This window comes from Conger conger, chromosome 1 (genome assembly GCF_963514075.1).
Source record: "Conger conger chromosome 1, fConCon1.1, whole genome shotgun sequence".
In the NCBI taxonomy this organism is placed as follows: domain Eukaryota; kingdom Metazoa; phylum Chordata; class Actinopteri; order Anguilliformes; family Congridae; genus Conger; species Conger conger.
This window is the reverse complement of record NC_083760.1, coordinates 66,499,466-66,526,363: the sequence shown is the minus strand read 5'-3', so window position 1 is coordinate 66,526,363 and position 26,898 is coordinate 66,499,466. Positions and strand designations below refer to the sequence as shown.

Sequence of the window (26,898 nt, the reverse complement as noted above, 5' to 3'; positions counted from 1 at the left end):
GATTCGGAGGGTAGTATTTAAAGCCCCTTCATCCCCAGCGAAGGGCAGGCTCCTGTGTCCCATAAGGAGCTGGAGAGAGAAAAAGGATGGATATTCTCCGCAGTGTCTCCGTCCTGCTCTGCTGTGCCCTCCTGTCCGAGGGCAAGATCTCAGGTAACACCATTTACTGCCTAACTCCTGCCTCAAAGGTACCAGGTGAGGGTCTTTTCTAACACACAGAAGTTTACTGGACAACAATCATTTAGCTTTGAAAACACTTTGATTTGGTTTTCTTTTGAGTTTAGTTGAACTCACAAAGCATGCCTCAAGACAGAGGCACATACACATGGGTGATTTATAATTACATGATGGATTATCCAACATTCACTTATCCTGCTTCAATTTCTGCCTAAGGGGCCTGTTACAGATTAAGTATTAATGTCCATGCAATGTACATTAACTGTATTTACTGTGTTCATGTGGCACTATTTGCTTGATATGAATTATTTTTCAGAGCAACTGCTCTCGTCTCCCATTTATCGAAGCCCTTGAAGTGTTCGATGCTTCTTGGAGTAGTAATGTCTCACTCTGCATTCAAACCTGCAACCAGGCTACAAACCCAGCTTCCTGACCTCTGTGACTCAGAAGTCCAGTTGTGCCGTTTTGCTGTGTTCCAGAATACCAGCTGGAGTCAGAGACTCTGAGTCAGTGTGAGCTGTTGAGAGGGGAGGGGGCAGCCCAGCAGAGAGAGCATGTTGCCCAGTGCTCTGAGGATGGCCGCTTCAGGTACCGGGACCTGTCTGTCCAGTCTCACACTCAGGGCTTTCTCTCAATCGCTTCTGCTCTTAATAGTGCTCGAATCCTAAAGTGAAAGTAAAGTGAAGTACTGTAAATAATGAGGCCTTGCCGTTGAAAATTCTCTCTCTCTCTCTCTCCCCCTCTCCCTCTCCCTCTCCCTCTCCCTCCCTTCCTAGGCATGTCCAGTGTACCCATGAGAGCAGTGAATGCTGGTGTGTAGACGCTGAAGGCTCTGAGATTGCAGGGAGCAGACAGAACGGATCAGCTGTACACTGTAACTTACCTACCGAACTTATTGAATAGCTATTACCTTTAATGATGGTGATTTATATTATCATATACTGTAGACATAACTTAATAAGGGATAACAATTGAATACAAAATTAATCCAACATGCTGAATAATGGCGCTATTTTTGGATACATTCTTCTTCTGTTTTTGTAGGTGTCGTGTTTCTGTTGTGACACGATTGTTCCCATTTTTGAATAGCGCTACTTTTTGAGCTGGCCAATCAGATGTGGTATCATTTACTTTAATGTCAAATACTATAGAAATACTATAGAACCTAGACCCAGACAGAAATCTACAGATAATAATTTTCTAGATGGGAACTCAATGTGCAACAAAATTAATAGAGCTTAGATTAATTAAGCAAATGAACCCAAGGGGAACATGTTATTAAAAGGTACAGTACATAATCAAGGTAAATTCAAATGATTAATTTAGCAATGAGGGCAAATATCTTTACTGGTTAATTTTTTCAAGCAGAGATAGGCCAGACCTATTTTATCCAGTTGAGATTTCAAATGGGCTTTTGTTTTGTATCCTGAATGCAACAAAGTTCTTTGCTGCCCAAGAAAAGAGGGTTTAGTCTTGGTCAGGCCATATAATCTGGAGACCTTGCGCGAGAATCATGGTGATTTACATTTGAACCAAGCCGCAGTGTGTTCATTCAATAGGGTACCTCGAGATCCATCAAAATGAACTTCTCTTGTTTTCAAGTATAAATCTTTATCTTGTGGCTTAATTACCTTACTTAATGTAAGAAAAAGGTGATCACACATGCTCATTAATTATAATATACTGTTTGTGTAGATGCAGAGTTGGTAAGTTAAATACTAGTGTGAGACTGTCTGACAGATGGGACCTGTGTCCGTGCCCTGGGTCACAGTCTTTTTTGGGATGGGGCCCCCAGGTCTGTCCCCCTGCCAGCTCCACAGGCAGCGGGCCCTGCTGAGTGAAGCGGCCCCAGCAGTGCCCCTGTGCCTGGAGTCTGGGGAGTACCAGCCCGTTCAGTGCGACCGCACCCAGGGACAGTGCTGGTGTGTGGACCGGGAGGGCATGGAGATCTATGGGACACGGCAGAACGGAAAGCCTTCTCGCTGTAAGTGGGGAAAGGTTGCTTAAGTTCTCACACGCCATGTACTCGCATGCAGTCTCTAACACAAACATAGGCACACGCATACACATGTGTACACTCACTCACATAAGCACATGAAGCAGCCACATCGCATGCCCAAGCACATAAATACACAGACATAAGAACCGTCTCCTGCGCAGCTGATACCATCGTGTCGTGTACCCCTCAGATTTATGTTACATAAGTGGTTCACTTATCTGTAAAATGTTTTGTCTGATTTGACAGATGCCATTTGGGGTGTCACGCTTCTTTAAGAACTGTCACACAGTCATGTGGGGTTAACCTCTTTGAGGTGGCTGTGAGGGGTGGTGTAAAGTGTGTGTGACCTTTGACCTCAGGTCCTGGTAGCTGTGAGATCAGAGAGCGCCGTCTCCTCCACGGTGTTGGGGAACGTTCCCCCCCTCAGTGCTCTGCCGATGGGAACTTCCTTCCTGTGCAGTGCAAGTTTGTCAACACCACAGACATGACAGTCCTGGACCTCCTTCACTCCTTCAACAGGTGCGACTCTAAACAACAGCACTTCCAAGGCTTCAAAAGCATATACGTTTTTGCACCATCAAGTGCCATGCCTCCTGACAGACAAGATAAAATTGGCTTGGAGCATTGGTGTGAAAAAGTGACTGGAAAATAATTCAGTTCCCAAGTTAACCAAAAATGTAGCCTTCCTTGTTCTCTGTTGTAAGTCTGGTGCAAACAGTCCAATTCAGATCAATAAGATCAACCCCTTTCAGGATATAACTCATATTTTCTAGCAAATCAAATCAGCTCAGTGGATGTGGATCAACTGTGAAGGCAGTGATTTAAAGAGTAAGCTACGAGAGGCAAGATTGCTCAGTCCGACATTACCAACATACTTCTATTGCCTTTGGACCCTTTTACAATCAAATTATTCATTTTTATTTAAACTTCCCAGCTAGGGTCAAGTCTCCCATACCCAATGATCTAAGATCCTAGCTACATTCCCACTGTCAAGCATCACAGAGGCTTTATGGCAGAAGGGAGTCTTACTACATTACTAAAGAAAATTTGAGGCATTGCTAATTGAGCTCTGTCCCCTGCACTTATCTTTAGAGGTACCAGGTATGTGCATTGGGCCTCTGTGCACAGATCTGTGGATCTTTGTATCATGTGGATCAGATTCTGTAATAGGCATAATGATTTAAATGGGATTCATATAATCACAGAAACCACTGAGGCTGAACGTCAAAAATCATGATCCTGACCCTGTTTCTCCTCCTTCCATCTCTGGCACGTCATCGGTAAAGGAACATTCATTATGGTTTCTCTTTCCATTTCTCTTTCCATTTCTTTCCACAGTATGACATCATGGACATTTGTGGACAACAATGTTTATATCTGTATGTTCAGATAGACATACTATTTATACAGCAAAGTCAAGCATCTTAAAACATTTACAGAACACATCTGGGTAGCCTCTTGCTAATGGACAGTTTATGTAATTGCATGTTTGTCATGCATAGTTTGAATACTTTTCACATTGTGTTAAACTAATAGAAAAATGCATAAGTAATATGATAAAATAAATAGTTGACATGAAAACATCCCAAATGTTCACATTATAAGAGTCTCTCATGGCTGAGTCTTATAATGTGAATATTTGATGAGCGCAATACTTGGGCATTGCTGGTATAGGTATTACAATAAGCTGTTGCTTCATAAAGACATAAATGTTCTGACAGTATGATGTTTTTGGAAAAATGTTTGAGCTTGCCAAATCAACAGTGAAATCTTATTGATTTTGTTTCTTATTCTCACTCTTGCTAGCTAAGAGTCTAAAACATGATAAAGGTATGAAACTTGTGACCTTCACTAATCAGATTCAGATGAGTAATTGCTCATTGTCTGGTAATTGAGTGATCCTGCTCAGTTCTGACAGTGAAAGTATTAAACGGACTGTACCTCTAGTGAACTCTGGGTGGGAGTTGAGCAACCCTGGTCAGAGTCTTTGAACTCGTCACGTCTCTGCACGTCGGTTTGGCAGTGACATGGAGGAATGAAGTCTCTGATGTTCTTCTCTCAGGTTACCAAGAGCCTTTCAGACATTCAGCGGCTTCAGAGAAGCATTCCCGGAGGTCTCCAGTTACTGTTTCTGTGCTGACAGCCGAGGCAGAGAGCTGGCCAACACAGGTGAGGCGTCCACAGGTGCCAGGCCACAGGGGTCGGACGGGGCTGTGGGACACGCTACTCCTGTCATACCTACCAAAGCTTTTCCTCATTAACATGTTGCCATGCTTACGTGGATTTATAAACAGAAGTTTGTTATACAATAAGGTACATAAAGTCAAATATACTGTGTATGAATCGGCAGTCTACGAGGCCTTGATTCAAAACATATTTTATGAATTAAGAGTATTCCAGTTTGTGCAGAATTATGGCTACATGCTGGTCACCATTAGAGGTTGAGACACTGTTCTGTCCGCCGCTCAGGTGTGGAGCTGCTGCTGGATGAAGTATACGACACGGCCTTCTCAGGAATGGAGCCTGAACGCTCCTTCTCCCAGTCAAACATGTACCGCATCCTGCAGAGGAGATTTCTGGGCTTACAGCTGGTCATGGGCGGCAGGTTTAGATGTAAGCATGCATTACTGTGGATTTTGGTCAGTTGGAATTACTGTTCAAAATGACAAATAATTTGCTCAAAGATCAAAACAGTCAAGCTCTCTTAAAAAAGTCCACTAGACAGATTCCCAAGAAAAATCTCAAGTTATTACAGTAATAAACGATAAGCAGTAAGATGTTCGCAGAATATATATGTAAGCGGTAGGAGTATCAATATAATGTTCTGCTCAATCCTGAGAAATGTGTAAAACATGCATTTTACTGTACACTTCATATTATATTTTGAATGCTAGAGAAGAGTGTGTGTCTGTCTTTTCCCGAAGGTCCCACTAAATGTGAGAGTGACAGGTCCTCTAGCATTGAGGCAGAGACAGTGTGTGTGCCCTCTTGTGATGCGAGTGGAGGTTACACCGCTGTGCAGTGCCAGGCTGGCGGGCAGTGCTGGTGTGTGGATTCTGACGGCAGAGAGATCTTTGGGACACGGCTGCATGGAGGAAAACCTGTCTGCGGTACGTCTGGCTGCACATTCAGCATTGAGAATTTTGGTTCACAGACTAACACTTTCTGAATTTTCATACGCTGTGAATGATTTATTTCACTATTTCTGTTCTCTATTTGTCTTTGTCTTACTCTCTTTATCACTCTTTTTCTCAATTTCTTCCTCTCCCAATTTTTTCTCTCTCCCCTTCCTCCCTCCCTCGCACTCTTCTTCACTGTCTCCAGAAATCGCCAGGGTCATAAAAATGATATTTTTTACATATTAGAGACAGAGTTGATTTTCTCCACTTATAGACAGTCATCCTCAATAGTCTTTTGTGGTTGAACTTGAGCTGTACTCTTTGGTGCAGGTAGTGGAGTGACAGGCTGTCCTGCAGAGAGACGACAGGCCCTCTCGCGGCTGTTCTTCGGCCCGGCTGGTCCCTTTAGCTCCCGAAACCTGTTCTCACAGAGGCCGCAGGATCAGGACAGGAACGCCTCACCCCTCAGTCCCTGCAGTCCAGAGGTGCAGGAGCTGTTGGCCAAATCCGGGCTGCTCCTGTCCGTGTCCGAGTCTGGGCGGCCTGACCTGGCCGAGGTCCTGGCTGAGGTCATTCAGGGCATGTTCCCCACTGGAGCCATGGCCCTCAAAGCCCTGTCTCTGACCACCAATCCCAAGAGGCTGCAGGAAAACCTCTTTGGAGGAAAGTTCCTGAAGAACGCCGCCAATTTCAACTTCAGTGCAGCGGTTGGGACCAGGGGCACATTTAGCTTCAGCAGAACCTTTAGCCAGGTGGGGCTCTCAGAGGTTAGCGCTGACTTGGCCCAGCTGGCTAAGATCTTCTCCCCTGAAGCCAACTCTGGGTTTGAGGCTGCGGCCCTGGACCGGGAGATCTCAGACCCCTTGGGCCGACTCGTGAATCTGAAGAAGAACAGCGATTTGGTGAGACTGGTGGCGTCCTCCCTGGAGAGCGAGCAGTTCTTGGCCACCCTTCGGGATGTCATCTCTGTGATGAAGGCAGAGGACAGTGTGGACCTGGGTGGTGTGTTCCAGGCTGTATTCAAGAGCTCCCAGCCAGGCGCGTGTCAGAGAGACTCTGCTCTGTACGTCCCCCGGTGCACAGAGACCGGGCAGTACCAGCAGGTCCAGTGTCTGGGTCCAGAGTGCTGGTGTGTGGACTCCCGTGGGATGGAGGTCCTGGGTTCACGCTCAAAGGGGCGGAGACCCAGGTGTCCATCGCTGTGTGAGAGCGAACGGGAGAGGGCTGTGAAAGTGAGGGCGGGTCTGTCTGCGGGGTCAGAGGTCTTCATCCCTAAGTGTGAGGCGGACGGCAGTTTCACACCTCTGCAGTGCTCTGGAAAGGACTGCTTCTGTATGGACCGGGAAGGAGGCAAACAGGAGGCCACTGCGGGACCTAGGAGTCTGCAGTGTGAGTGTCAGCGATCACTCTTTCTGTTCAAATACATAATGTATGTGTGTGTGTTGGGTACATAACTAAATGGATGATGCAATGTATAAATCTATATATTATTAAACTGGGATTATTAAACTGGGGCATGATTAGAGGACCAGACTGGGAGAGCCAGATTGTGATTATGACCATGACTTTGTGGGAAACTGTAATGCAATGTTCTATGCTAAAAACTGTAATGCATGCTGATCCAGTGAGACAGGGATTTCAGTCCAAGTGACTTATTAAGAATCCACATCTCATAAAATTCATATCTGTAGGTTGAGAGTCGATCGAACATTGTATTAAACAAAACGTGAAACAAATGTTAAACAAAAAAAAACTGGAAAATGTTTAAATCATTTTAAACTCTTTATTTGACAGTTGGTTGTATGTGCCCATTTTTTATAAAGGGGGCCGGTATTTTAATCCAGTCATAATCCAGGCATGTTGTTTTTGTTTGTTTTTGGTTCCTCCTCGTAGCCATAGCATTATTTATCAGTTTCATTATTACGGGTGAATGACTCCCAACACCCCACTGAGCATTCCTGCAACACGTCAACACTAAAGTAAAAACCGGCAGTATGCGTGAACACTGAGTCACTGTCTCAGTTGGAAAGAGAGCCTTCTGGTTGCTCAGCTCCCAGGCCAAGCAGACACTGTTGTCTTGTTTGTCCAGGTCCCACTGACTGCCAGGCCTCCGCAGCAGGGCGATTCTTGAGTGCAGTCCAATTGGTGCTGTCAGACCCTGCCGCGATGACCCAGCTCTCGAACGTGTACATCCCCCAGTGTGGCCCAGATGGGAGGTGGCGGCAGGTCCAGTGCGATGGGCCCCCCGAACAGGCCTTCCAGTTCTATCGGGACTGGGTTCGACTGAACAATGCCGGGCAGAACCTGCCTGTGTCCGAGGTCATCAGCACCCTCAGCGGGTATGGGAAGCACCCTGAGGCCCTGGCTTCTTTTGGGGGGTTCGTGAAGGTGCTGTTTGATGCAGGACATCAGAGGGTCTTCTCCGTCCTCTCCCAGTACGAGACTTTTGACAGTGTCCCAGCTGAGGTGTTGGCCGGTGGCAGCGATGCTGTTTTTGGACCCAGTGTGTTCCTGAACCCCCTGTCCTTGTGGAGACTCCTCCGGGGGAACCTCACGCAATACCCGGGACAGCCCTCCGACTTCAGTGTCCCCCTGGGACACTTCCACCTCCGTCAGTGCTGGTGCGTGGGGGCCCGCGGGGACATGATAGCTAACACCAAGGCCGCCATCAACCAGATCCCAAAATGTGAGTTCTGAGCTGAAGCGCCCCAATAGCAGTAGTGGTCACTGATTGCTAGTCATCAATCTCCAAATGTTGGAAAGATTTTGGAAGTCAATATTGAGGAAGATACCTATTGTATCTAGACCAGCCTAATCTTATGGGTGGCCATTCTGATCAGTTCTATTGACTGGTTCTTTCTTTAGCTCATAGTATTAAAGCATTACTCTGTACTCCTAATGGAATGTTATCTCTGTTTACCTGCATACAGAGTGGGCCTGTGTGTGTTTAAAGGTTGCAGTGTCTCGTTCCTTCCTCAGGTCCTGGCTCCTGTTCTCTCATGGGACGGCGGATCTCCCAGTTCCGCCAGGATACAGAGGCGATCATTTCCCTCTCCAACAGCTCCAATGTGCCTCTGGGCTACGGCTTCCTGCTGGGAGAGGGCCTCAGTCTGACCCCCCAGGAGCTCCTGCACAGCCCCCCTGTGGACCCCCTCATCTCCGACACCCTGCTCAGTCACTCCGACTCCGCCCTCCGCCTCGCCGCCCTCTCCAGTACACTGTTCCTTTCTTTTCATCTCTGATTGGTCGAGATCATGTCAATTATCAAATGTTATCTGTTGTCTGACAGATGCCAGACTGCATTTGCTGTTTTCCTACTAACCTTTTTATTTTGTTAAACTGATAGTCTATTTGTTACCTAAATACATTTTAGACAGTCTAGGTACGGTATAATGAAGCAGTCTGGTCACTCAAAGTGAATGTACTGTTTACTTTTACCTTTGATATAAGGGAATTAAATTTAAAAAAAAATAATATCAATTATTGTATACATAATGTATTATTCCCTGCTACTTGCAGCACTTCAGTTCTACTGGCAGAGTCACACCAGTGCGTCTGACAGTGACAGAGAGGCCCTGCTCCTCGGGTACCAGCCCTACACCCCACAGTGTGACTCCAGCGGCCTGTGGCTGCCTACACAGTGCTACCCAAGCACAGGTGAGTGTCTCACCCTGCTGTACACTACATCAATATTCTTATTCCGGAAGCTTCCTATGTAGGAGCAGTAATTTGTTGAGGATTTAGATTTTATTTATTATAGACATTTGCAAATCCTCATGGGTACAGTGCACCCATGGAATATTTTTTTCAAATTAGCATTCCCTCTGTCTTGGGGTGGTATATGATCTGACATAGTAATCTCTTTTTCACTGTACTGACAGGTCAATGCTGGTGTGTTGATGGAGAAGGACAGTATATCCCTGAGTCCCTAACCAGTCGCTCGATGGAGCTTCCACAGTGTAAGTGTCCATTTTACTATTATATTATTTTATTCTCAATACTAAAGAAGGTAGAAATATGTTATATCAAAGTTATGGAAATTCAGTTCCTTATCCCTCATCAGCATCAGCAACAGGAACTCCTTCATTGGCACAGGAATTTTGTGAGTCAGAGGTGTCCCCAGTGATTATGCATCTCTTAGTTTCCTTTCTGAACTCTAATGATTGACAGTTGGAGAGGCCTTGACTGACCTTAACCAAGACAAAAAAAAAGAACGGAAATCAAAATTCTCTAAATGTAATTTATGTTTTATATTTATATCCCTGTTTTTTGCGGTTTGGAAAATTTGTTTTAGCCCACTGGGTGTTATAATTGTCCAAATAATGTGGAATGTGCATGTCTACATCTGTTTTTCATTGAAAATCCATCTGTTTTGCATTGAAACTCCATAAAATGCTTTGACTCTGTACCATGTTAATATTTCTGACTTGGATTTCACCTTTTCCTTGGTAATGCAATTTATTCATAATTCAAATACTCGGTTTTATTCATAATTTTGTCTATTTCAATTTGAGATAATTTCAGTAATTAACAGCAAAGAGATCATCTGAGTCATTGGTGTCTTTTTGCATGGCTGTAGTAAAGGATGAAAAGTATTTTTGTTAAACTTTCTTTACTTACATACTAGTTATGTAAATACCATGGCTTGAATGAGGCTTCATTCTGTGAATGTTCTCTTCCAGGTGGGACCCCATGCCAAAGGGCCCACTCTCAGGCTCTGCTTTCTGATTGGATGCCATCTGTCTCTGACCAATCAGACTCTCTGTATAATCCCACATGTGAAGAGGTATTTCCCCCAGTCATATTTGTATTGGAAAATGGCTAGGGCATTAGAAGACACAACTGCAGATGTATCTTCAGTCATATTTGCAATTATTTCCTGTGCTTTACTCTTTATTGCCTGAGGTTGTAGCCAGGTTGATTTTGTGTCTGAGCTATTTTACTATGTTTATGTTGGACAGTTTGTTGCCTGTGATTGTGTCTGGTTGAGTTTGTTGCCTGTATTTGTTTCTGGTAGAGTGTGTTGCCTGTATCTGTCTGTGTGTGTCTGGCAGAGTCTGTTGCCTGTTTGTATTTGACGGTATATGCCGTCTGTGTTGGCAGAGTGGAGAGTTTGCTGTGCTGCAGAGGGAGCGTGCAGACAGTGGTTTCGGCTGGTGTGTCAGTCCTGTCACAGGGAAGGCCATTCAGCCTGCTGTTTTGAGTCAGTCGGGAGACCAGCAATGTGCGTAAATTTTGATTCCAAATTCTTCCTTTTTGCTCTTAAACTAGAAGAAAGCATACTGCTAGTTCCTTGGCTTGCTGTATTTGACAAGAGACTGTAAAAAGTTTATAATTGATTTGGTTGGATGCAGCCTGTGTGTTGATCTGACTACTGAATATTATTATTATTATTATCAACTCTCTACTCTCCTCACTCGACTGGGGTCCTTTGCTGATGCACATATTGTAGGCCCCAGCTGGTGCCAGATGCTGAAGGAGCAGGCGATTGGACGGAAAGCTGGAACTGGTTATGAGCCAGAGTGCGAGGCAGATGGGCATGGATTCTCCCCAATGCAGTGTGACCATGGAGACTGCTGGTGTGTCTCTCTGAATGGTCAAGAGCTCCCTGGGACCAGAACCCCTCGCAACGCTGGGCAGACCCCTGCCTGTGGCAGTATGTCACTCATAGCTGAACACAGTTTCTCTGTGCTTTTATTCACGCCTTATATTTACTTATTTTAATATTATTTCTGTCTTTTTTTTTTTGAGGTCCCCAGTGTCCACTTCCCTTCAGCGAACCACGTCTTGCCCATGGTGCCCTTCTGTGCAGTCATGCCATGGAGGGCGGCCAACAGATACAGCGCTGCCAGCTCTTGTGTCACCAGGGCTATGAAAGCCCACTTCCTGACAAGAACTTCCTGTGTGATTCTGTGACCAGAAACTGGCTGTCAGATGCCCCAGTTCCTCATGCCTGCCAGAGTAACTAGCCTCCATCTCAGTAGCCACTTCCTCTCTGTGATGCTGATGAAAGTTATTTACAGAAAGATGCCGTAGCATGCTAATTTACTCATCGCTGATGCTAAGAAATAATTTTGCAATACCCATTTACGATTACCCAGACCTACATTGCAAATGGTGAAATTATTCAGAGATTTTGTAGATGTGCTAAATATGTTTATGTATTTTATGTTATGTCTCTAACAGGACTCCAGGTTTTACAGTCAGTTCAGGCCTTCTCTGAGCTCCAACTATCTGTGCCTCAGGGGCAGTCATGTAGCTCCATCCGCACTGGTCTGCAGCTCTCCCTCCTCCGGGACATGAGGGCTCGGGGACTCTGTAGCCTGCAGGTATTCCCATGGATACACTGATCTTTAATTTTTTAATCATTAAATCGTCAAAATGGCCCATCCCATTCACATTAACACGGCATGAAAGCTCGTGTTTTGTCTTTCTTTGTGTCTGTGCTGTTTTTGTCTGGTCGTAGCATTTTGTGTTTAGGTGGTAGTATCGCTAACCGGTTGTATGTTTTAGGTGACAGCCCCCAAAGGAGAGCTGAGCTTTATGTCAGTCTGTGATGATTCCTCGGTTTTGCTGGAGTGTGACACTGAAGAGGCACTCAGGGCCAAGCTTGCATGGCGGGCACGCCTCTCAGATGTCCCTGTACATGCTCTACCAGATCTACATGATGTCGGTGAGCTGAAAAGGGGTGTGCTAAAAACAGGAACATGGTCTGGCCTTATCATGACACAGTATACACCGAAGAGCCAGAACATTATTGACCACCAGTGGTCCTCTGCTTGCCGATAAAACAGCTCTGACTCGACGAGGCATGGACTCTACAAGACCTGTCCGTTGCGAGGTGGAGATGCTGTGTTGTTGTTCCAGCACATTCCACAGATGCTCGACCAGGAGCACCCCACAAGCCTTGCCGTCTGGGAGATGCTCCGATCCAGTCATCTGGCCATAAGGAATTGGGCCTTGTCAAAGTCTTTATGCCTGCCCATTTCTTCAGCATCCAACGTGTCGAATATGGAAACCAACTGTTTGCTTACCGTCTAATATATCCTTGACACGTGCGAGATAATGTTACGAGATAATCAACGTTATTCACTTCATGGGTGGTTATAATGTTTTGGCTCATCTGAGACTGGTCATAATGTTTTGCCTCATCTGAGACTGGTCATAATTTTTTGGCTCACCTGTGACTGGTCATAATGTTTTGGCTCACCTGTGACTGGTCATAATGTTTTGGCTCACCTGTGACTGGTCATAATGTTTTGCCTCATCTGAGACTGGTCATAATGTTTTGGCTCACCTTTGAGTGGTCATAATGTTTTGGCTCATCTGAGACTGGTCATAATTATGTGTAATCTACAGTGAATCTCCAGATTAACCCCAGTCTAAATCCCTCCAGTACTTTCAACATCCCCCAGTTCTGTCCACTTGAATCGTTGGTTTTAAATGCCCAATCTTCACATACAGATGTAGCATTTACTGCTGGGAAACTGTTGGAACGGGCGGCTGACCTGATCCGAAGTGGAAACTACCAGTCCATCGTTTCACTAGATGGCCCTATGGACCCAGCTCTGACCGTGGCATTCGGCTGTGCTCCAGGTTACAGACATATCTCAGGAAACGCTGGATGTGGTGAGCCTGCTTTCTCTTTCCTGGACCTCAAAAAGAGCTCCCACAGCAGTATATCCATTATGTGTCCATGCTATAATCATGCAACAGATGTTTTCAGAGTCTTTTTGATTTGTACTACACAGTAGCTGAAAGCACTATGAAGGACCAAACTGACCAATTGTGTTTCAGGGAAAATCACATTGTGATAGTATACTCTCAGAAATGAAAGTGCTGCAGGATAAATGCTGGTTGCAAACAGCTGCTACATGCTGACTAGTCTACAGTGGTACTCAAACATTTCAGCTTATTTTACAATGGTATTCAGCAGAACCCTTTCTAGACTGAGGCAGACATCAAGGAACGTGTATGATCTTGAATCAATAGCCCTCCATGCCTCCTGATGGTGTTGCTTTCTGCATTCCCACAGTGGCATGCCCCGCAGGGACCTTCTCCACCAATGGAGGCTGCTCCCTGTGCCCAGTAGGATCCTATCAGGAACAGCAAGGCCAGGAGTCCTGTGACAGGTGTCCCAGTGGGACATCCAGCGCCTCCCCAGGGGCATTCAGAGCCACACACTGTGAGTATGTGGCAGCTCGCTAGGCCAAGACACTGGCTTTGTATCCAGAATGGGTTGGTCTAATTTGAGGAAAAGGTCCGCCTGCCAGAAGTCCTGGAAGCTTCTCTCTTAAAAGCTTTTCTGTGCAAGCCAAGTCATCACAGTTTTTTTCCCCTTGGCAACACAGTGTAATTAGCTAACTATGGCAAGGATTCCTCAGTGGCAAGAAATAAATGAACAAAATTAGCAGATGATGGGGAGGGGGGTTTCCCTGGTTGACTACTGCATTGGCTCCTCCTAACCATGCAGTTAGTACCCACAGGCGAGACTAGCAATGTGCTTCAGGTAGCAGACCATGACACTGTGTTCTGTGTGTTAGACAGACAGGACTGTATCACCGTGTTATGTGTGTTAGACACAGACAGGACCCTGTCACTGTGTTCTGTGTGTTAGACAGGACTGTATCACCGTGTTATGTGTGTTAGACACACTGGACCCTGTCACTGTGTTCTGTGTGTTAGACAGGACTGTATCACTGTGTTCTGTGTGTTAGACAGACAGGACTGTATCACCGTGTTCTGTGTGTTAGACAGACAGGACCCTGTCACTGTGTTCTGTGTGTTAGACAGGGCTGTATCACTGTGTTCTGTGTGTTAGACAGACAGGACTGTATCACCATGTTCTGTGTGTTAGACTGACAGGACCCTGTCACTGTGTTCTGTGTGTTAGACAGGACTGTATCACTGTGTTCTGTGTGTTCGACAGACAGGACTGTATCTCCATGTTCTGTGTTAGACAGACAGGACCCTGTCACTGTGTTCTCTGTGTTAGATAGACAGGACTGTATCACTGTGTTCTGTGTGTTAGACACACTGGACCTTGTCACTGTGTTCTAGGTGTCAGTAAATGCCAGAGGAGTGGGCAGGGTTGCACAGAGAGTGGGGAGTTCCAGGCGACCCAGCTGGACTCTCAGATGGGGAAGTGGTTGTGTGTGAGCTCGCAGGGGAAGAGACTGCTCTGGACCACCTCAGTGGAGCCTCTGTCTGAGCCAGAGTGTCGAGGTACGGTCATGTTGTGTGCTCAACTAACCATTTTCAGAAATGAACAATACTGTAAATAAACATAAATATTCAGATTTCATATGCTGACTTATTGTCTGTAGGCATTCGTTTTTTTAAAACTACTCTTATACTCATGTCTCTGCTGCTTTGGTTACCATCTGGTCTCAATTCAGTTATCAGTCAACAGACAAAATGAAGGCAGAACATGCCCTAAAGCAACTTCCCTTTCCCTTTCTAGTACCATCATTTTACATTTAAGGCTGTTGCTTGCTTGTATATAATTCACTTTACAGGTGTCTGTTTCCAGTACTCAAGGCTATTATTTAAGGTGCCTACGACTTGGAAAAAAAAGCACAAGGTTGACAGAAATAGCCTCAAGGTTTCGTGAAAAATAACAAAGTCTGTGGAAGTATCGCATACTTCAAACCCTCCCCTCCATATAGCACCACCATTTCACCAATGCCCAGGGTGATCTTATCTAAAGTTTAGCGCTTTAGTTTCTGCTTTTTATATTTATTTTGGTGGTTGGGTGCCTGTAAAAATGACTTAATCTATTCTAAAATACCTTAAATTTCCCTTTTGCACAGCTCCAAAACCACAACTGCCAATTAATACGTTTCTGCATGGAAAACACATGGCTATAACGCAATGGGAACATTTTGTATGTTAGGTAGATTATTGTAGATGTAATAGTCTGACAATCATTCCAGTTGTTTTAAACTGTGGTTTATATCCATTTTTTTTGGTTCAAAAAGGTATTTTTAACTAATGTTAGAATTCTAGGTTACTGTAAATAGAAATGGAAAATTGAAGTGCATTTTAGTTTGTGAAAGAAGTTTACTTTTACTCTGAATTGTCCAACACGTGCCACTTGGACATTTATTTATATGCTTTTTTCATATGGATATGATTATTGTTCCTTATGCAGTGATGGAGAAATTTGAGGATGTGCCCAGGTCTCAGTGGATTCTGGGAAGTGACACTGCCATCGTTCTTGGCTCCAGCATCTCAGATGATGCCTTGCGAAGTCCGCTCAGAAAGTGCATCTCTGGTGAGTGATTATTTATTTATTTTTAGACCTCCCTTACACAGGCCAACATTTATTTTTATTTATTATTTATACACTCAGTGAGCACTTTATTAGGTATTTATTGGACGTATTTTTTAGGCTTATTGGTCTTCAGCTGCTGTAGCCTATACTTAGAGTTTGATGTGTGGTTTCAACAGAGATGCTGTTCTGCATACCACTGCTGTAATGCATGGTTATTTGCGTTACTGTTACCTTCCTGTCAGCTTCTACCAGTTTGGCTCTTCTCCTCTGACCTCATTAACAGCACATTTTTGGCTGCAGAAAACAAAATAAGCAAATATAATGCAGCTCGGAAACAAACAGTACTGACAGATACAAATCTAATTATAATCAAAAAATGAATCTGTCTAACTATGAAGAGTAATAACAGTGGTGAAAGGCATGCAGCAGTCAAAGTACTGTTGCTTCATTTAAAAAAGTAGAAGGTAGAGTACTCCTCCAGGAAACTGGTTAATTAATTTTTTGTCAAAAGTTTTTGCATTTAATTATTGTGTCTCAGAAAGCCAAGGCATCCATTCTTCACAAAAAATAAATGTACATATATTTCACTGCTATAAACATGCACATATTCAATGATCAGGATTCAGAAAACTCCATGAATGCACACATGGCCAGTCTGTGACATGAGAACTGCCCAGCTGCTACAGTTCCCATGCTCATGAAGCTGTAAGATATTTTATATGCACAGGCTTATGCCAGACCTGTTCAAGTAATTATGAGGAATACATTAAGCCTTTAGTAAAAGTATTAATGTAAAATCGTAACAATTATTATACGAGTATTATACGAACTTGTTTCGAAACAAACGTGTAAATTTTTTTAATAATAGTTTTATAATACCCGTTTTATATGTGTTAAACTTCATGTTATTAATGAAAATTTGAATCATTTCCCCACCCCAGACTGTGCTGTCAATGACTCCTGCCATCATCTGGCCCTGTTCACTGATGGAGGGCGGAAACACTGTGACCTCTACAGCACAGATGAAGCAAACATTGAATGCAAGGCTTCTGAAAAAGTATACAAAGCCCCTGTGCACTGGACACTGTGCTATTGTTTTCACCATGAATGTTTTCATTAGTGAGAGCTTAAAAAGCTTTTCCATGACCGTACGTGTGGCTAGTTCTGATGGGTGGAGGACAAAGAGGGTGTTTCACATTGTTGGGAATTCTGGATGTTTTCTGTCACATCTTGAGAATAGAGGGGCAAAAGGTTGTTTCATATGCATGTCTTTTCTGAAACAAAGCGACAATGCATGTTAGGCTAGGTTCACAATGTAAAAATGAGCTTTGTAAAATGAGTGTTTTAGTTGAAGTACCCCAAATAACAGCAATAGTCATAATTGTATTTAATTTAGCGTATTATCATTTCATCCACCACAAACGCCATCCAGAGTATTTAATGCTGTTTTCTTGACTAAATGTACTTGGTGCGGCCTGAGTGATCAAACACATGCTGGAGCTGAGTGAACTCACAGAACACACAACCCAGGCCCCTCAGACCTGGAACAAGTCAAGCACTCGCCTTGAGACACATCACCATATCTAATGGACTTATTATCTTCTGGCCTCTGCTGCTGAAACAGGATGAAACTGATTATTCTGTTTACACTTTTTCTAAATGCAGACCAAAGGCTTTTTGGGAAATCCAGGTGCTGATATGTACCAGAGCCTCAGTTGTTTGCTAAAAGTGAAAGGAGACAGACCAGACCTTGTGGTGTTGAGAAAGAAAGGTATGAAGTGAAAAAAGAAGCAGTAAATTAGGGAAATAAAGACAATTATTTAAAAAGTATTTTTACTAGTCGTCGTAGTACTGTCATGGTAGTTGCACTCATAGTGGTTATAGAAGTGGCAGCATCCGTTTATATGCCTGAATATCTACTGTACAAATTTAGTATAAAGACCTTGCTCAGTACAGCAGCTCTACAATGCACTTTAATGAAATGAAGCATAACTCAAAATTAAGCACAGGATAATTTATCCTGTAAATCTTTGGAGACCTGTTAAAAGGTATGTCTAGAGAGTTTGTTTATGCTTTTGACTGGGGGCATTATTGAAATACAACTGTCCCAGGAATCTTGGAAACAGCTGAATGTTTTTGGCCACCCGAATGCATTCGGATGCAACTGTGTGTCTTGGCCCGAACATGAGATCCTTGCTTGCTCTCTGTCTCTTTCATGCTCTCCCTTGCTCCCTGATGGAAGGTCATGAGTTCACCACCACTTCTTTGAAGACGTTTGAGAGGCTGGGGTTCCGCAAGGCGAGCTCTGGGGTGTACCGCACTGCGGTGTTTCAGGCCCGAGGCGCCACTCTGACAGATGTCCATCGCTTTTGCCAGGACTCCTGCAGCCAGGAGAGCTGCTGTGATGGCTTCATCCTCAACCAAAACGTCCTCAACGGAGGTCAGCCACGTGAACAATGCTGGAATTATAGTGCAGAACACAAGCTACATTACCAGAGCCATATACAGTAGATGTATCAAAGTAACCATTTGAGCCATAATCCAATGACAGAAAAGCTCATTACTGGAACCTAACCCCTTGAGTTCACTCATTCACCCTTGTGTCAGTCATCCTGGTCCATTACCATCACCTCAGTGTTTCCAACCACTGCCTGTGTTTGCTTGTTGGTAAATATGTTTGTCCACCTGTGTGTATGGTGTCCTGTATGTGTGTGTGTGTGTTCTAGGCACCGTCCTGTGTGGTCTCCTCAGCTTCCCAGACCTGCTGCTCTGCAGTGATGAGGACTGGGACGTTGCTGGAGCCTCAAAGTCCAACCGTATCTGTGGAGCAGGGGTCCAGTACAACAAACAGAGGAAACAGTTCACTTTCAGCTTTGGTGGCCAGAACTTCACCATCAGTAAGAATCAGCTGCACAGAAAATATTAAAACCCATAACAGTGAAAATACTATATAATATTCTCTAATGCCTCATGCAGCAAAATACAGTCCAGTTGTTGGGCTGGTGCGTGACCCATGTTGTTAAGACACTATTCTAGACATATTCCAATACATGACTGTAGCCACTGTAGCCTTGTACAGTGAGGGTTTTAAGTCCACAATCCCCCTCTGACTCAGTGTCTGTTACCATGTTTACCTGGTGGATTGTTGAGTTAAAAATTCTGTGGCTGATGGATGTGTTTCTGAAGAGAGCATATGTCAGAGGGAGAGGAGTGGGCATTAATATAATTGGGCATTTCAAATTGTGAAGAGCCTTATCTGGTTGTCTTAATGGAGGAATTGTATTATTGTCCTTTTGTTCAGCTGATGCAGCCTTGCCAGCAACTAGCAAAAACAAAACGGATTACCAGGCAACAATCATTGGCTTCCAACGAATTTATCTTTGGAGAGGTACAGTACAAAATGCTCATCATCTCGTTATTACTAATTGAAAACAACTGTTTCTCAAAGATACATAAGAATCTATTGTGTGGCTGTGCTTCTGATTTCACAAATGATTTTGATAAATAATTTTAGGTTCTGACATGATGACTCGTCAGAAGTCATCCCCTAAATGTGCCAGTGTTTCTGTGCAGCCGGACCAGAAAGTTCTTATCTCAGGTAAATCTTTAGTGTGGAACAAAGTCATTAGATATCATATCATATCATATCATATCACTGTGTTATCATATCACTTATCTATAGTGTGCCCTGTGTACTGGGTTTTACACACTAGTTGGATCAGCATACAATGTAACAGTTAATTGTGAAATATAACGTATAATATTTATCTTATGTGTAAGTTTGATACACATTAGTATCTATAAGCAGGATTACTAATTACCTTAAGTTTCTTTAGAAAGTATACATGCCGATTGCTTAAAACTTTAGAAGACATAGTAGACAATAGTGTATCGTATAATGAAAAGGTGTATTTAAAGTAGCCAATGACACTAGACCAGTGCCTCACACTGTTTGAATTAATTGAAATTATATTGAACCGTTCCCACAAACATCTTCACTTTCTCTGCACATACATATTGGTATGTGTCGCAGTCATGACATTTCCATCCTCAGATGCAGTGACAGAGGGATTCACTGCAGTAGACAGCGCCTCTGTCCGTGTCAACCCAAGTCAGCCCATCCCGAGTCAGCAGTACTGGATCTTCAAGCACCAGTCATCTGCAGAGCAGGCCCAGCTGTGGTGTCTGAAACGTAGGGAAACCGGTCTTACCTATGGCCTCTGCTTGTTTTCCTCCAGACTGGTCATGAGAGAGTGAGGCTTTCGTCAGTCCCAAAACGGTCAGAACTATCTGATTTTCTGTGCCTGGCCAGGCGCTCTGAATGATTTACACGATGGATGGTTTCAAATATGTCATTGTCCTTAGTTTACAGTACATTTTGTATTGAATTGTGGTTTCTAATTAATTTCGCTCTGCAAATGTAGAATTTTCAAAACTATCTATTAACTACTGGTTAACTATCTGTGTTCTGTTGCCGTAAAAAGTCATATTCGTTTAATAAGAAACTGCTTATTTGTCAACTACACAGACATGCCCTTAAAATGAAATGTGTACACTAGCAGCCTCGCAGGCCCTTTTGGTGAATATTTCATGGCTCTAGTTTGTTGTTTTTATCTGCGAGTGCTGTGCCGCTCTGACTCTTTCAGGTTGTGAAGAGGAGGACCTCTGTCATGTGGCAGACATTTGGGATGACAGCCCTGTCTATTTCACCTGCGCCCTGTATCCGGACACCCGGGTGTGCGGTGCTTATGACACGCCCCAGAGACACCCCTGCAGCCTCGCACTGCCCCGGCCTCCCCAAAACGCCCACAGCAAGAAGGGTGAGCTCTCCGTCTCCACCCCGCCGGACATCACCTCATGACATGAGATGAGAGTGCTTTTTACAAAAGATCATTTTGACTTCTGTTGGGAAAAAATAAATGTATTTAGCATTTCACACATATCTAGTAAAATTGGCTTGCTTTTTATAATGTGATATATATTCACACACAATGTATGTAATATATATATAATATTCAAATACAATGCACTGGGGCAGATTTTGGACATAAGAGGATGAGTCATAATTCTTTTGAAGATGAAATGTATGAAATCTGTTTGATGTATTCTTGGATTTTATCTGGAAATGTTGCAGCATATTTTCCCCTTAAGTGAAAAGTTTTACGTTTGAGGAAGTCAGCTGTAAATCCTGGTAAATTTATGTGCAGTGGCTATTATTGCAGTGTCATAGTTTCCAAAATACAAAGAGTATTGTGACTTTTGCTATTTTTAAAAAAAGTATATCTGCAAATTATTTATTCCGAGCATGCACACACACGCGCACGCGCACACGCACACACACACACACACAAAAATACACAACGCACCACCCACTTTGGTGGGAAATGATGTAGGAACCTCCATGCAGTGCTGTACATTGCTGCTCCTCATAGCTTGTGTGTTTTCAGCCTGTAGAGCCTTAGCGACTGGTGAAAAGTGCATGCGACTCAGAAGTTTGGACAGCTGGTACCTTTTCACAGTCCAAAAACAGCAGAGGGGAAGTGGTTAGGCTGGAGCAGAGCTGTTTGGATGACGCAAGACTGCTAATTTAAACCTGACTGGATCCTGCTGGATCCTCAGCACTTTGCTGATGTGCTGAGGTTGGATCTTGATCAGAACCAGTCCCATTTGACAGCAAAGCCAATTATTTCAAGGGTCTATGGGAGACGATACTGGCTGTGCTGGAACTTTACTCTATATATTTGCTCCTTTGTAACTGTACTCCCCCTGGACTTCTCTTTCATCTTAATCTGTATTGGGGTTTACTTTCTTTTTATTGGCAGGCTGTTAATGTAGTGTATTTTAGAGATATAACCATCTCAGGTTACATACATGAAAACAGAGAGCTGCCGTGTTTTCCAAGAAATCCCTTTCTTCACATCTGAAACTAACTCCTTGTGCCATCACAAACTCCAGGGCTGGCAGACCAGATTTTATTTCTGTCCAATTGAGCAATTTAAACGCAATATCAAGGCATTCTCAGTGTATTTGTGTATGCTAAAGGACAGCTATATCAAATATCTGCATGACAGATACCGAACATTGTATAATGAAAATAATGCTCATGCATTAAGTCCTCATTTATTTGGCATTACAGGCTTTAGTTCCCAGAATCTGGATGTACTCTATGGGACCTAATCAGCCCAAACGCTGTGAAAGACCTGAAACCATTTATATTCATTGTGATGTTTTGTTATGTATAATTAGGATATTAGTCAAATGGAAAACATGGACTACTTGTGAATGCTAGGATTTATGCTGGTCTGAAATCACTGATAAGCCCTTTGTGTATGTTAAGATATTCTGTACTGTTCTTATATGCCATCTCTGTTTTATCAGCTTGATGCTTCTTTTACTGTTACTGGTATGTTTTTACTGGCTATTGTGTGCAGATTCTCTTGTTGTTTCTGGTTATCCTCTGACTCATTTTGTGTTTATTGCCATGGTGATTGAACTGGGCTAGAAAGTCTGCAAAATACATACAACCCTTAAGGATATCTGACAGTTATCTGATCCCAGTGGCGTGCAAGAACAACAAAATTCTTTATTTGTATCCTGCCATGGCAACCAGTTTCAGGTGTAGGTGGATTCAACTTTTATTGAGATGATTGATTCGGAAAAGATAAAGGAGTGTCTGTCGGGTAGAGATTTGAGTTTCTCATGCTTTTTGTATACTGTTTCAGTCAGAGGCAGAACAGACTGCTTTTGTTTCTTAGAATGAGCCAACTATTTTACTTTGGTCTGTGGTTTTATTGAATATCTATTTCATAACTGCTGGCAGCCAAAGCCATGCTGTAATATGTGCTGTAAACTCATTTGCAACGTGTCATTTGGACTTGCTTTTACACAGCTTCTCCATAACCTGCATTCTGATTCTTTGTTTTTGACTCAGGTACATACTGTGATACTATATGAATGGATATTTCTGTATGTGGTCATGCTGAAATCAGGGGTAAAGTGGCTTTCTTTTGCAGACAGCGAGAGAGCACTTAGTGGCTCATGCTTCCCTAGCTAATGTTGGCTCAGTGATGTTACTAACGTTACTGCATTCCTGAGCTCAAGAAGGAGAGAGTGGTGCAAGGCAGTGCTTCTACTTGGCTCATGGTGTCATGACTTGTCCATCAACCAATCAGATACTCGTAACTAAAATACGCCTATGATTTTTTTGTTTTTCCAAGCACAGCACTGCAGTGGCTTAATCAAAATAAGAGGCCTAAACTACAACTTCAAGTTTCATCACAAAATGTATTCTTCAGTAATGACAAAAACATCTCCCAGACAGTGGTCACCTCTGCCAGTATGTCGGAGATGACAGTTGTACTGGAGATCAGTTGGAGATGAAAACTTTGTTGTGGAGCTGTGTTGCAGTTGAGTGGTATGTTAGAGATCGCTGCAGTGTTAGAGATATATAACATGTCAGAGATGAGAGTCATGCTGGGGTTTTTTGTGTTTTGGGGTGAGTGGTATGTTAGAGATCACTGCAGTGTTAGAGATATATAACATGACAGAGATGAGAGTCATGCTGGGGTTTTTTTGTGTTTGGGGTGAGTGGTATGTTAGAGATCACTGCAGGGTTAGAGATGAATCACATGTCAGAGATTAGAGCCATGCTGGGAGCTTTTTGTGTGTTTAGGGTGAGTGGTATGTTAGAGTGAATGGGTGTTGGGCAGTGATGCTGGACTGATGCTGGCTGGAGGGATGGGGTGATGTGTATATCCCTTTGAGAGATACTCTCCACAGAATGAGTCAGCAGATTAGTTCCATGTGTCTGAAGGCATGTCAGTGTGCTGACATGACCCCAGACCAGATGTTGTGTTCTAGCAGTCCTGGCAGAGGGGCGCGTGCAGTTCATCTGTAAAGACATGAGATGCTACCCATAAAGGTGTTATGATTTACACAGAGAAAAACTCAGATCTGGAGGTGCTGGTGAATGAATTTGTGATGCATGTTCATTCAAACAATTAAAACAATTGAATGAAACTGATAATGAAATGCACTGGAACTCATAACTGCTGTCTTTAGTTAGCCAGAAGGCTCATCTTTTTATACTGCCTCCACTTCCAGGTGAATCACCTACGTTTTTGTATAGGAATTATGATCTGCTTATACTTTTTTTCACCCTTTCCTTTTCAAATATTTGTAAGGGGTGCAATGAATATTTGTCTGAATGTATCAGTCGATAGAAAGCAAACAGACGGTGAAAGGGAGGAGTTACATAACAACTGTGCCGGCAGTCTGGCTGTCCCAGTCAGGTCTGCCCAGATGTGCTTGGCAGATTGTAGAAGTAGTCCAGATTGAGTCCAGATGGGAGAGCGGGGAGCGGTCCCGGCCCGAGTCTGCTGATCCCTGGGACTATTATCAGACCTCATCAGCGGAAAGTGCTGTTCTCACCCTGTCTGAGAGCGTGCTCATTACACCTCACCATAATCAGCTGTTTCACTCACATTAAAGAAAACAAAGCTCCTGTGTTCAAGTGCACGAAGGTATAAAATCAGACATGAAAAGGCTGCAATTAATAATGTACCTCTAGCTGAGTAATCATGAAAAGATCCTGTGCTGATGCCTACATTTATTCTCACTAAATGGAAAAGAGGGTCTTGTTAAATATTGGCATTTAAACATGCAGATTTTGGCGGAGGGTACATTTATAGTTATTAGGCTGAGCCAGCAGTGTGTCCAATACCAACAGAATCATGGGCCCAGCTCACAGCAAAAAAAGTGTGAACTAAATTGGGAATTTTGTCACTAGAGCAGAATTGTATATGTTTTTTAACATATTTTCCAGGTTCATGGTATTTATATATACTATATATGATATATTGTATAAAAATTTTCATATGAGACACCAATATCTGATGGAACTAAAAAGAACCATTCACTATCTGTGTACTCGGAGCTGTTTTCAGGCAAAGAGCTGTACGTTTTTATTGGTGTGTTAAAACAGTTGGCGGCAACAGCACGGACGGGATGACTCACGTGCGTTGCATCTGTTCTTGACATTAATGGAAGGAAAATAAGAAGCTGAAAAATCAGTTCAGCCATGAGGTTCGCAACATGCAGTACAATATTAAAACCCAGAATCTTTGAAGCCGCTCTTTGGAAGCAGCTGACCCAGCACATAAACCTGCTCTCCAGCCAAAATGAAAGTCTGCTTTTAATATGCCGTCCGGTAACTCCATAGGATGATACATGTTAAGGATGTTCCATCTGTCAGTAACTGCTTCACAGGATGTTTTAAATGGACTTTTGGCCACATGAAACTTCCTTTTGTTTTGTTTCAGTTGACTGTGGGAAAAACGTGATTCCATATCTGATGTATGGAACTTCTTTGACTTTTTCCCCACATTCACCTTATGAGAAACAAAATACATTTCACATGGCCATGTTGAAACATGTTGAAGTTCCGTGAAGGTCCTCCAGTATAATTACATAAAGTATAATAAGTAAATAAATACAAGGAAGCAAATTCTGGACACATTGTTATTGCTGTTAGTTTATATTGATTTGTGAAGGTCACAGCTGGACTCATGTTCATTCTGTTTCCAGTCAACCTGTTAGGAAGTGTGAAGAGTTTCTACAGCCCGGTGACTTTTAAGAAGATGGTGTCCTATTCGGTGCGGAGTCGGGTCAGCCTGGGTGCCAGACCCATCACTGAGGCGTAAGATTATGCCAATATCCATATGTCAGACAGCATTTTGTGTGGCGTTAGAGCTGTGGAATGTGGATTGAAAGCTCTTGACATTGTTCTGTTCTGTCACTCGTGCAGGTTTTCTGAATGTGAACGGCGGTGTGATGAAGACCCTTGCTGTCGAGGGATTGGCTATGTCAGAGACTCTCAGTCTCCTGGTAAGCTCCTCCAGGTCTTCACAGTTATAGTGCTTTTCTGAAGTGGGGGAGATTACTGATGGAAAAAAACATGAATTAATTGTTTCTGTTTTAGGAATCTCAATTGTCCGGGTAGGTTATCAAATTGAAATGGCAGTTCCAGCAGCAAAGACAAGTTCCTGTGTGTTGGCATGCCACTCAGGGTGGCTGCATGGGAACTGTAAACACTAAGAGAGTCTGTATTTGGACAAACGTATCAACAAGCCCTGTGAGGCTGTGTGTGTTTGACCAAAATACTCTTTTCCTTTTTCAAATATTTGTCAGTGCTTTATAGAGTATTTCCAGTTCTAGTTCTGAAACATAATAATTTTAATTTCTTTTTTTCCAGAGAACAGTTCTATAAAGATATGCTCAGCCCATATTTCTTATTCTACATTCTTATATTTTACCATTATAAAATAAACATGGCTGTCCCCATTAAATGCAGGGATACCTGGAAAAAAGTATTCAGTGACGTAACCAATGACTCACTATTCAGATTTTATCTCCAGGGTCGGACACTGACTGCCCATTTTCAGCTATAGAAGGCTGTAGCAGTTTGACTTTGCTCTATATCAGGGTGTTTCGCAATTTCATTTAGTGCAGGAGTTTTTTTCCGTCTTCTAGTTTGCCAGAGAATATATGCATAAATAGATAGAATAATAGTCTATTAAAAATACACTAAGTTTCTTATCCGTCTTCTTTGGTAAATTATGTTTGTAATTCTTTAAAATGCAAGAATGGCTGAGAAGTGATGTGATGTCCAACATTCATGGCTGCCGTTGCATAAAGCAGACATCGCCCATGCAATTTAAGATGAGAACTGCTGAACACCTTGTGTTCAATCTTCCCCACCGCACTCATGTCCCAGCACTCCTCTGCTCACGTTGCTGGCTTCATGTTGCCGCCTTCGAGTTTAAAACCCTGATGCAAACGGAACGACTCCGCCATGCATCCCATCAATCTTCAGACCCTGCTCCCTGGCTAGATCTCTCCATTACGTAACCTTCAGGCAGCCTGCATGGTGGCTTCTCCCAGTCACAACGTCTGTCTGTACTGGCCCCACAGTGGTGGAGGGAACTTCCCAAAGTGGTCAGCACAGCAGTGAATTGAATCTCCCAATTCAGACTGAAGACCCACAGGTTCTCCTCCACCCCATAGCACACTCCCCTTTTGTACTAATTCAGCTTAGGGTATTTTTATGGTTTTAGGTTATATTGTTTGAGGTTTTGTGTTTCTCATTTTAGGGCTTGTAATGGATGCAGTCTGTATGTAATTAAGGTTACATTGGTTCTTGATTAGCATAGTTGACTTGCAGTAGAACTTTAGTGATATACTTTAGAGGCAAACATTAATTAATTTAGATACCCTTCGCTGATTAAAGGACACAGTGAGATTTTATCTGCTGTGCTTTCTCCCGGCAC

General features: G+C 43.3%; 1 protein-coding gene across 1 annotated transcript in view; it reads left to right on the top strand.

The window, feature by feature from the left end:
• The first annotated feature begins 86 nt into the window (after nucleotides 1-86).
• tg (thyroglobulin) overlaps nucleotides 87-26,898 on the top strand; it is a 50,532-nt gene continuing 23,720 nt past the window's right edge. The window contains exons 1-33 of the mRNA XM_061243810.1: nucleotides 87-153; nucleotides 657-765; nucleotides 954-1,051; nucleotides 1,973-2,161; nucleotides 2,536-2,695; nucleotides 4,239-4,345; nucleotides 4,646-4,789; nucleotides 5,101-5,290; nucleotides 5,630-6,684; nucleotides 7,385-7,981; nucleotides 8,275-8,508; nucleotides 8,815-8,952; nucleotides 9,177-9,254; nucleotides 9,978-10,081; nucleotides 10,399-10,519; nucleotides 10,748-10,951; nucleotides 11,047-11,256; nucleotides 11,482-11,624; nucleotides 11,809-11,968; nucleotides 12,760-12,924; nucleotides 13,331-13,480; nucleotides 14,356-14,520; nucleotides 15,449-15,571; nucleotides 16,513-16,628; nucleotides 17,237-17,342; nucleotides 17,814-18,011; nucleotides 18,298-18,468; nucleotides 18,873-18,959; nucleotides 19,086-19,169; nucleotides 19,626-19,763; nucleotides 20,218-20,391; nucleotides 25,157-25,268; nucleotides 25,377-25,456. Of these exons, the coding sequence (XP_061099794.1) occupies nucleotides 87-153; nucleotides 657-765; nucleotides 954-1,051; nucleotides 1,973-2,161; nucleotides 2,536-2,695; nucleotides 4,239-4,345; nucleotides 4,646-4,789; nucleotides 5,101-5,290; nucleotides 5,630-6,684; nucleotides 7,385-7,981; nucleotides 8,275-8,508; nucleotides 8,815-8,952; nucleotides 9,177-9,254; nucleotides 9,978-10,081; nucleotides 10,399-10,519; nucleotides 10,748-10,951; nucleotides 11,047-11,256; nucleotides 11,482-11,624; nucleotides 11,809-11,968; nucleotides 12,760-12,924; nucleotides 13,331-13,480; nucleotides 14,356-14,520; nucleotides 15,449-15,571; nucleotides 16,513-16,628; nucleotides 17,237-17,342; nucleotides 17,814-18,011; nucleotides 18,298-18,468; nucleotides 18,873-18,959; nucleotides 19,086-19,169; nucleotides 19,626-19,763; nucleotides 20,218-20,391; nucleotides 25,157-25,268; nucleotides 25,377-25,456 (5,977 nt within the window). The remainder of the gene's footprint in view (nucleotides 154-656; nucleotides 766-953; nucleotides 1,052-1,972; nucleotides 2,162-2,535; nucleotides 2,696-4,238; nucleotides 4,346-4,645; nucleotides 4,790-5,100; nucleotides 5,291-5,629; nucleotides 6,685-7,384; nucleotides 7,982-8,274; nucleotides 8,509-8,814; nucleotides 8,953-9,176; nucleotides 9,255-9,977; nucleotides 10,082-10,398; nucleotides 10,520-10,747; nucleotides 10,952-11,046; nucleotides 11,257-11,481; nucleotides 11,625-11,808; nucleotides 11,969-12,759; nucleotides 12,925-13,330; nucleotides 13,481-14,355; nucleotides 14,521-15,448; nucleotides 15,572-16,512; nucleotides 16,629-17,236; nucleotides 17,343-17,813; nucleotides 18,012-18,297; nucleotides 18,469-18,872; nucleotides 18,960-19,085; nucleotides 19,170-19,625; nucleotides 19,764-20,217; nucleotides 20,392-25,156; nucleotides 25,269-25,376; nucleotides 25,457-26,898) is intronic.